This window comes from Cygnus atratus, chromosome 12 (assembly GCF_013377495.2).
Source record: "Cygnus atratus isolate AKBS03 ecotype Queensland, Australia chromosome 12, CAtr_DNAZoo_HiC_assembly, whole genome shotgun sequence".
NCBI lineage: Eukaryota > Metazoa > Chordata > Aves > Anseriformes > Anatidae > Cygnus > Cygnus atratus.
The window spans coordinates 6,948,201-6,958,949 of record NC_066373.1 but is presented as its reverse complement, the minus strand read 5'-3'; the positions used below and the strand labels follow the sequence as shown (position 1 = coordinate 6,958,949).

At 38.5% G+C, this 10,749-nt stretch overlaps 1 protein-coding gene across 3 annotated transcripts in view; it reads right to left on the bottom strand.

The window, feature by feature from the left end:
* Positions 1–8,423: 8,423 nt before the first annotated feature.
* ADAMTS18 (ADAM metallopeptidase with thrombospondin type 1 motif 18) overlaps positions 8,424–10,749 on the bottom strand; it is an 80,082-nt gene continuing 77,756 nt past the window's right edge. Inside the window, exons 23-24 of one of the 3 annotated variants that reach the window (XR_004778165.2) lie at positions 10,003–10,581; positions 8,512–9,559 (exon numbers count right to left, since the gene is read on the bottom strand). Coding sequence is in view for 2 of the 3 variants with exons in the window: in XM_050713253.1 (XP_050569210.1) it covers positions 10,466–10,581 (116 nt within the window). In the remaining variant the exon portion in view is untranslated. Of the gene's footprint in view, positions 10,582–10,749 lie in introns of all 3 variants that reach the window. The other 2 variants (XM_050713253.1, XM_035543675.2) reach the window with 2 other exon arrangements.

Here is a 10,749-nt window from a genome sequence, read left to right as displayed (position 1 = left end):
GGTGGCTGTCTAAGAACATATATATTCTTTTACTCGCTGAAATATAGTTCTTTTACTGCTGTGCCATTCTCTGAGTTCACTCTGGAGAGCACCCTCTCATCAGCCACAGCAGGTACCACTGCAAGGTCTGGGCTGAAAGAGCCCAACCCCACAGGTATCAGACATCAGATCTCTTTGATTAAACCACTGTCAGTCTCCAAAACCTGGAAACATCTGAAGTGCAGAATTAAGTATTTATATCAAGTCCAAGCCTCAGCTAAACAACTTTCTTGCAATACTCATTTTTGAAATTCTAGGTGATATATTCATAGAAGTTGGATGATAACAGGGAATAAGGTAGAACATGCATAACTAGGGCTAGTTTGTTCTTCCAGTAGGCTAGAGAAGTGAGGCAAAGCATCTTCCAGAAACTGGAAACTGTAGCTTGTGAGAGAGTAAATTCAGAAAAACTGTGTGCTGTTCACTTAACATCCTTCATGTTGTAAAAGTCATAGAATCATCTAGGTTTGAAAAGACTTTCAAGATCACTATGTCCAACCATTAACCTGACCTACTGAGTCCCACCACTAAACCATGTCCCGTAGTGCCACATCCACACGTCTCTTCAATACCTGCAGTGAAGAGGATGCCACCACTTCCCTGGGCAGCCCATTCTAATGCCTAACCACCCTCTCCATGAAGAAATTCCTCCTAATATCCAATCTAAACCTCCCCTGGCACAACTTTAGAGTGTTTCCTTGTGTCCTGTTTTTTTGTCACCTGAGAGAAGAGACTGACACCTCCTTGCTACAACTTCCTTTCAGGAGCAAGAGGTCTCCCCTCAGCCTCCTCTGCTCCAGACTAAACAGCCCCAGTTCCTTCAGCTGCTCCTCATCTTGTTTTCTTGTCCCTACACCAGCTTCATTACTCTTCTCTGCACACGCTCAAGCAACTCAGTGTCCTTGCAGTGAGGGGCCCAAAGCTAAACACAGTACTCGAGGTGTGGTCTCACCAGTGCTGAGTACAGGGGGACGATCCCTACCCTGGCCCCGCTGGCCACACTACTTCTGATGCAGGCCAGGATACCACCGGCCTTCTTGGCCACCTGGGCACACCGCTGGCTTACGTTCAGCCGGCTGCCAAACAGCATCCTCAGGTCCTTTTCTGCTGAGCAGCTTTCCAGCCGCTCTTCCCCCAGCCTGTACGGCTGCATCAGGTATTACCTTATTACCAGACGTCCTTACTACCAGATGTGGTTTGAGTTTGACTTGTACACACTGATTTTGTATGGTTATGAATCCTTTAACTTATGGGAAATTACTTCTGATTGAGATGAAAATTGGACCCCAAGGCTCAGGCTGAGCTGAACTTTGGGCATGTATCTCAGTTTTCCAGTGCTTTTCATTGGAAACCCTGACTTAGGAAGGAAAGTATGCATGGATCTCTCTCTAGTCCATGTGTCATCCTGTTGTCTTCAGTACTGCAGAATATAAAGCAGGGAATGAGACCACACAGGAATACATCTCTCTAGAGCATCCCTGAATCTTACTTACATGGTTTGTGTTACTCAGTACTGCTCCAGAAAGATGAGGTAGGGAATAGGCAGTATCTTGTCTCTGTGCCTTAATGTAATTGCAGCAAAGCTGAATCAGCACATGGCTGGGAATGATGTTAATTGCTTATGCATGGGTAAGATGGGAGAATAGTAGGGAACATAAATGTTATCTCTACTTGATCATTTTTTTCTCATCACCATATTTTCAACAGGATACTTACATTCCATACAATAATAATTTTTCTTTTAGCGTAACCTTGTTGAAAATCTTAGATTTACCTGACACTTTAACAATATTCAGTTGGAAACACTGAAACAAGATACTTAAGGCTGGGGGCTGGGTCAGCTCCATATCTTCCAGAAAAACTTAGACTGTGAAATAGTTTGTTTCCTGTCATCAGAACACAAAACGCTGATGTACAGCTCTCCAGTGCCTTCTAGGAGCTGTAATTCGCTTGTTCTCTGCCCAGCTCTGGTATTTTTTGGCACCTTGCAAATACATGATACCTTTTCCACATGAAGATAAATGCATAGTTTTAAGCCTTCATTTGCCATAAATCTTAATTTGCATATTGCAAGCTTAGCTGAAATAATAACAAATTGCAGAAGTGTTTTTGCCTGGCTATCAGGAGAGTATGAAAGCTAGCATTCTTGGCTCAGTATCTGCGGGATTAATCTGAAACGCTAAAACATGATACTGGAGCTGATCAAACTGTGCAAGCTACACCTGAGGGGAATTTTTCTCATGGAATTCATAAAAACGTTCTTATATTCTCTTGATTAGATGTGACTGTTAAGGTTTAAATAGAAAGCAGCAACTTGTACATAGACAGCAGTGGGAGCTTTACAGTTCCAAAGCCATAACTTGTAATCAGCATAGTTCCCTGTCAAAGTGGATTACCCCAAGACACTTCACAACCAGCTCCACTCCCCATCCCCTCATGGCTTCAGGGGGGGAGCTTTGGAACAGGAGGAGAGAAGCAGAGAAAAAGGGGGTGCAATTGTCCAAGAGAGACAGAGCTATGTGCCAAAATGTCTGAAGGTTTCAGAACTGTATGAATCTCACATTATTGGTACTTTATTTTTTAATCAACCACTGTTATTGAAAAGACAAATCCACTGTTTGTCTCCCTCTTGTATATAGTTAGTACACTACAGTAACACAATTTGGAAACTGAGGTGTAAACTCTGCTTTCAAAGAGTCCTTTGGTAGCTGCTGGCTAGGATCCATCCAGTAGGCATGAGGTTCAGAAGGTTAATGAGAAGATCAGGGAAGAGCATTTACAAGAGCCAGCACCAAGAATAACCCAGTTCTTGAAGTACTCTGTCCCTGAGCAAAGTGTAATTGTGTCATCTAGGAAGCTGGTGCTTTCTTTACTCTGGTTATTTCCTGAATAAGGACAGATAGCCTTTATGATTTATTTATTTTTTAACCTTAATTAACTTACTCGTACAAAATAAGAGCTAGATTAACAGCCCAGAAGATCTATACCAGATATATTGTATATAGGTAGGTAAGAACAGTTCCGGTGGCAGAAAAAGAGAGTATCAGCATATCCATGCAGTATCTCATCTCTGCCTGTTGTCAGTCAGAAGATAGGTTCCCATCCATTTTATGTTTCTACGTTATGCTTCAATATGAAAAATTCATTCTTGGCCCACGCCGAAGACCAGCAGAACCACTGAATTATGGCTCTAAACAAACACAATCCGATGCAAATACTGTGCAGCAAACACAAGCCCCTTCAACCTTGCCCTTCCTGATTACAATAGGTCAAAGCTCAGAAGCCGTGTAATCTCGAACTTTAATTTATAGCTCTGGCATCAACCCTCAGCTGTTACATAAGCAGTTCTGTGAACTTCTGGCTTCTTAACTAGCCCAGATGAAGTTTTTTCACCACCACACACAACTGATCTACAGCACTGCACTGCAGCATGGACACAGACTCTCTGATTTAGCTCTACATTACAAATAGCAATACAACTGGTGAAACTGAACAGGATTCTCAAAATAAGTAAGCTCTACTGTAGAATCATGGTGCAAAGGAATAAATAAATGGCTGATGAATGTCCCAGATGTTAAATGTGTTTTTTATCAGCTACCTGAGAGTTGCACTGGTATGCTCTTGGATCAGTATGGCTAATATAACATAGGGCTAATCCAGCTTGAGGTTAGTCAACTGTTTATGACACACAGAGCAAGCTGTATACTTACCTGAACAAGACACTTACAACAAGTTCCGGATTTTCATTACAAGTTCCATTGCAGTTGAAAAAGAAAAAAAAAAAGAAAAAAAAAAAGAAAAAAAAAGGGGGGGGGGGTCAGAATTAGATGTTAACTGGCCACAAGACACAACAAGAATTTGAGTTCAGAACATGTAATATGGTAGATGTATATCATAGTTGCCCATATACCATCTTAAGGTCTCACTGAATAGTTGAATGCTTTTAAAATTAGATGTTACAGTTTGTTCATATGCAATTTTGGTTTTGCAACTAGTATTTTAGAAGTGGACACCAAAAACCTCAAAATTAAATTGTGGTAAATGATACAGTTTGAAGAAGTATATCCTATATTTAATTGGGGAGGGCTGTGTTTACAGCCTGTTATTGTCTGTTGGTTGACTTTTCCCCACACACCAGCAAAGACAATAATGAGTAAGTCATGGTAGTTCTGGGCAATTTAGCATTTGCAATGTATTTTTACAAAGTCTGAGCTGATGAACTTTCTGCTGACAGGCAATATCTGTGTCTAGAAATGAAATGTTCTGATCCTATTAAAATATTATCTATCAATGGAGAGTGCTGTACAGTTAAATTTTTGAAAGTTAGACTTCTTTTAATGGACTTGGAAGTAGAGTATCCTGCAAAGGGTGGAATTATGATTTGCATATTGAATCTTCTCATTTAACTTGCATGGATAAACAGTGGCATATCATTAACAGTGAATAATCTAGAAGCACTTTCCTTTTTGCAGGGTTTGTCTATTTGGAGAAAAAAAATAACTCTGTGAGATGATCTGTTTGTATGTTAAAAATACAAAACAGAAAATGATCTCAATGAAAAATTGTTTTTCAACTATCAAAAGCCCCCAGAAATGAAAGCTGTAAAGCATTTTGTTTAGTCGCTTAGAAAAAATCATTTTCAGTGATGCATTTTGGGAAAAGGCGAGCCTCAATTACTTCTTACTTGTTCAACAATGTGGAAATGTGAATTCTAGTGCTCTGGGGAAGGCATTGCACCAGAATGGCTTTTCCTGTGAAACTGGTCATAACTGCATCCAGGGAAAGCATTAATGGGATTTTCTCTCATCTCTCTTCATGGAATGAAAATTTATCCCTTTCTGTGCTCAGGTACCCCCCTCTACATAAGACACACAAGGATCCTGGGTGTCATTACAGGTTGCTGAGGTGAGGAATCACGATGGTTGCAATACATTACTACACTAGAAGCACTATGAAAGCTGGTCAGAAACAACATTATACATAGGATTAACTATTTTGTACGAGAACAACTCTTGAATCCTGCAGATATCCTGAATATCTTCAACTATAATCTAAACGGAGCTAGTAAAGGTCCATAATTTCCACAGAAGCAAAAGAATGTGAGCAGGGGATTCCTGCTTTGAAGACAATGCCTTCAGTTTCTCCTATTAGACAGTCCTGATTTGGGTATTTTAATGTTATGAGAAGGAGAAGATCCCGAAGAGGGAGTTGTGTATGCTTTTCTCTGAACCCTGTTTGCTTTCCATAGGTAAGATTTTCATGAGTAAATATTGCTATTATAAACCCTTTTATATACTTTTTAAATGATCACGTGTGGCAGCTCTTCTATGCTGTTATGAGAGGATTAATGAACATTATCACAAAAGAACATAATAAACTAACACTTGGCAGTCCGAGTCACCTACAAGTTATTGAGGGTTTATCTTAAATCACAGTAGGTACACAGTACGGTGTTAAGGATTAAATGTATGGTGACAATGGCTTGATTTAATGTTTAGAAAGTAAGTTCAGAAGTTAGGGTTAACTAAAGGTTCTGCCTTCATTGACAGAATCTAGAAATTGCATCAGATTCTGTTTATGAATAAATACTTACTACTGAACAGAAAGTACGTAAAATAGATACTAGTTTGAAGTATAGGTCTTAGAATAGATTTTCTTTCTTTCAGGGAGCATGAGGAAAATTGGCTTTGATATTGATATATTGGATTTTGAATTCAGAAATTCAGGTTCCATTTCTAGTTCTGCTCATCTGGGACATTCAGACAGTTTGTGCTCCAGTATCACTCACGGAAAACGAGCAGGCAGCTACTCCTAACCCTGCCTGGCATGTTGACTGTTAGAAGGCAAGCTCTTTGGCCAGAGTGTGCTTCTGGTTGCCTCCATCCAGGGCAGAGACAATGACTATCCATGGGCAATGCAGTATAAATGCTGTCAATAGCAACCGGCTTTTGTACCATTTGCAGTGCAAGCCTGGGAATCAATCTGTCTGTCACTGCCTGCTCTCATGGGAAGCAAGTGTTATTTGTAACCTGCCAGGTGAAGAACTTATACAAGAAGAAACATATACATGAAAGAACCAATTCCAGCATGGAATGGTTGGGATTACAGCCCAACCCTGACCTGGATTTGTTCTAAAGAGAAGGAGATGGAGGATAGCTGTGCTACTGGTGCACAACATGCAGAAAGCAGAAAGGAAGGTCAGCTTGACTTGGCTGATGTTTGTATGAGATTGGTGAAGAAGGAATTCAGGGTATTTTTTACCAGCTGCATCTCCTTATTCCAGAACTCTTTCTGATGGAAAGAAGATTTACTGCCTTGCCAAAACCTCACATCTCTGTAGTCCCTGATAACTGCCAGGCTAACAATTTGAATAATTCATATTTCTTTCTTTTGTCTCATGATAGTCAGTATCTTGGTTAGGACTCAACATTGAGCACACCTCATTTTTGATTCATTCCACTGTAACCCAGCTTCCCTACTAACTTTCCCCTCTACGTTCCTCTTAGGCCTTAGCAATGCTTAGCATTTCCTTTCAAAACAGCCAAGACAGACTTCCTCAACATTTTGCTCTTTCAGATCTTATCTGCATGGTGTTTCCTTTGAAATGTTCTGCAATGTCCAGACAGACAATGACCCATGAGCAGCGCTTCAGATCACCATGATCTCACTGTTAATGCTTTCTTTTCCTATTGTTTCTTGTTGTACACTTGGGACAGTAAGCCTTTCATGGCATGTATACAGTGTTGTACACAATGGAACCCCAGCAACTCAGGGCTGGACATCTATTACAATAGAAATAATAATGTTAATTTATTTTATGGATACATTTGAATAGGATTTGCTGAAAAAATAAAGGAAATACAGGATATGGATCATGTTACCATAAAACCACATGCAGCAAAATGTTCATCTGTCTCCAGCATTTCATGTCTTCTGGGCATCCAGGGTAGTTGACTTTGATTTACACAATCAAGCCATTCATTAAATATCTGTTTCAGTTTTAGGCAGATGCATCCTTTACCTGAGTGATGAAATCTGACTACAGGAAACAGAGTTATTCCTTTGTGAAAAGACCCCATTCTGCTTTATAAAGTGAGCCTTGAAGCAATATACTTCTAGAAAACTGCCAAGCTTTGTATACCAAATATCATTATAAAGGCTTAGCAATATAACAGTTGTGGACTTGGGGTTGATCCAACCACACAATAGCACATCTTTATGCAATACTTCCTCTTTCAACATCCATCTCCAGCACTGTAATTCACTGAAAACCGTCAGTTAATTTTAATTCCAAAATTCTAGACCAGAACACAAAGCAGTTTCAAGTCTGAAGTCTTGTGTGGACATATTAATTATTTAAATCACTAGTCCAAATCATGTTCAAAAGAGCACTTGCTGGGAATCCTTCAGGAGCAGACTGATCAATTGTTTATTATTGCCTACTAGATTAGAGTGTAAATCAGAAGTATGCTCAGTATTTCTTACCAACAGTACTCTGTGAAGCTTGCTGTTGTCAGAGACCTGCGTGGTGGTGAATGAATGGACAAGTTGCAAATATATGTTAGAGTGTATATGTAAAATGATGGAGTGACCAGATGGAGTCCCTCCTAGTTCATATCAGGGAATGGCATGGAAAATTCATAACTGAGTCATTTTTAGAAAACTAAAGTATCCCCAGGCCAATCGGAGAGACTGTAAAACCTAATGCTTAGTTGAGTGAGGCTTCTTGCAAACCACCTTGCAGATAAATACACACAAGAATCACGGTGGTTCTATGATATACAAGTTTCTGCTGTCTTTTGCAGGTGAACAGGTGGGTCAGTTTTGTGTTGCATATAGGGAGGGAACTGTATTTTTGTGTATTTTAGCTTCTGTATTATGCAAGTAAAAACATGAAATTATGTCCATTTTGCCCTTTTGTGCCTGCAGTGGGCACAGTCCAGACTAGCGGCTTCAGTGGCAGGATAGTCTTGCAAGTGAGAAACATCACCTACTCTTGAAAGGCAGCTACAATATATTCACTTTGTTGAATAGCCAGTGGTGCATTCCACACTTACCAGTATAATAGGACCTTCAAAAGTAGACAAGTTTCACATGACCTTAGAACATATGCCTGACTTTGAGTCCCTGAAAGGAATGACCTCCCCCCATTCATCATAATGGCTTGTAAACACTCAAATTCACTGTTTCTAGGGTTCCCCGCCAATATTAACCCATAGAAAACCTGAATGGTAAGGGCACGGACAGGCAGTAGAAGTCATACTCAGCTATGGTGGCTATATTTCCACTGTCCCAAAGAACAAGATTTTCTTTTGGACAGCTTTTGTTGCTGTCCCCCATAGAACTGAGGTAGGTTCAGAGTCACAGACAGAAGACAATTACATAGCAGAAGAAAGTAGGATAATGTTTTACTTAAAGATATTATGGCACAATCAACACGAATGCAACAAAATGCATATACACCACTTATATTACTTGATATTTACTTATAACCTCCATATTTTATTCATGAATTTTACAATTCCAAATATAATGAAACAGTTAGAGTACTTTATTACAAAGCTTATAAAATAATTAAATATTACACTTATATTTTTTGCTTTTTTTTTTTTACACCATAATTCATATTTTGTGACACTACCGTTTTCTTTTCTCAGTTTTCACTTAAGGAAGTGAGCAAAGAAATATAAAGGAAAAGCTATGCATTAATAAATTAATTATTTTACATCAAATAATCAAAAGGGCACAATTATAAAAACAAAACAAAACAAAAAGTAGTTTTCCTAGAAAAGAGGTTACAATTATGCAATGTTGAATATCAAGACAGAGTGATGTAGGTTGAGAGATGTTTCCAATCATCATTTCTTAAAGTATCACAGAATACATGTTTTTAATTTAAATTGTTGCAAAAGGAACTGATAATTTCAAGTGACCACTGTCTGGCATTAGTGCTGAGCTGGCTAATCTTATGCTGAAATGATACTTTAAAAAAACAGTAAAACTGAGCTACATTCATCAAAAGAAGTTGTGGGATTGGGTGGAATTAGATAAATATGTCCCTCATAGGCACTCCCCAGAAAATTACAGTAGAACACAGCTCTGTCTCAGAATGGTTTTGGCAAATAGGTTGTGTTGGGTATTTTTTCAATGCAGAAACTTTTAAAATTGTACCATTTGACGTACAGTGTCACCTAACATCTTGATACTGAATGATTACAAATATCATTGTGTTTACATTTGTTTTGTTTGCTGGTGGATTCTGAACTAAATAAAAGTTTTATGAGAATGTATAAAAATAGAAATGATTTCCATTTGGTTAGAGTAAATCATCCGCTTAGCATTTGCAATTTTTTCATATCACCTATGTGAATAAATAACTATTTAGAGAAGTTTGGCATGGATTGATGGACTGCAATATTCTTGTTATTTCCTTTGGGCAACAGATGAATCAAAACTTGCAGAGATTTGAGATTAAAAAGAAGACATTCTTCAGTATCTTGGCATTCAAACAACCTAGCTTCTGAAAAAAAAAAAAACTACTTTATCAAGTTTAAATTTTAAATTTACATATCTAATGAGCTTAGAAAGTTGAAAACATAACCATTGAGCTCAATAAATCTGAGTTCCTTGAGTTAGTTGAAATATGAAATTCTATTTTACTTGTAACAGAGCATTATTAAAAGTCCAAATATTCTAACGCTGAATATTTCTAGGAATACATTTCAAGTTACTAGTTAACCACCTCTGAGTTTCTACACAAAGCAGAAAATGAATTCTTCAAAACAATAAAAACATAAGCATGATGCAAAACTTGCTTTTCCAGCAGCAAGTATAATAGAGAAGCACCATATATCTTTGTAGTGCACCATTTACTTCTCGTGGTCACACATGTGACACTGGATTCTCCAACCAACAGTCATTTGAATGTCTTTCTGTGAAAGTGGCAGTAAGCAGCTTCCTTACCTGGGGATGATACTATCATAAAAGATATGAAAGGAAAGACTTCTGGTTGTGTGATCTGTCATGCTGCCACGCTGTAACCTTATTCCTTGAGATCCCAATCTCTTTTGCTTGGCATTCGGGTAAATTAGCCAGAAAAAGGCGTCCTTGCCTTAATTTCTTCCTCATAACATATGACAGTGCAAAATGACACTTTTAAAGAAAGAAGAACTGCCCGTTGAGTCTCAGTGTTCAAGTGATCCATAGTACCCTGTACTTTAGTGAGGTCAGCAAATAAAGAAAAAAACAACATTCCTTTTTCAGTATATATCCAACAAGTACTGTACCTCAGACATTCCCTTAGAAAAAAATGTCTGTTCCGTCAGTGGTTTATGTGGCACCATGTCTTGGCTCAAAGCAAAGTTAATTTCAACATAAATTGAAAAAGAAAATCCTGTCACTGAAGAGTTCAGATAACACGCTGCTATCAGTTCTTCTTTGTGCATGATTTACAGCATTGCTTGCCATAAAACTTGTGGTTACAGACACCATGCTGGGGTACCAGATGACACCAACTGAAAAAATCCACACAAGAAGGATCATCTGAAGGAGAGAAATTCAAGCAATATGTTAAGACTATGTTTTAGCAATTCTACAAATCAGGCAGTAGTTCAACAAACTTGTATGCATTTGGTAATTTTAAAAATATGATGGGTTACTCAATTCAAAGAAAACGAACCATGAACTAGCTTCCATCTCAAAAATTCTAGT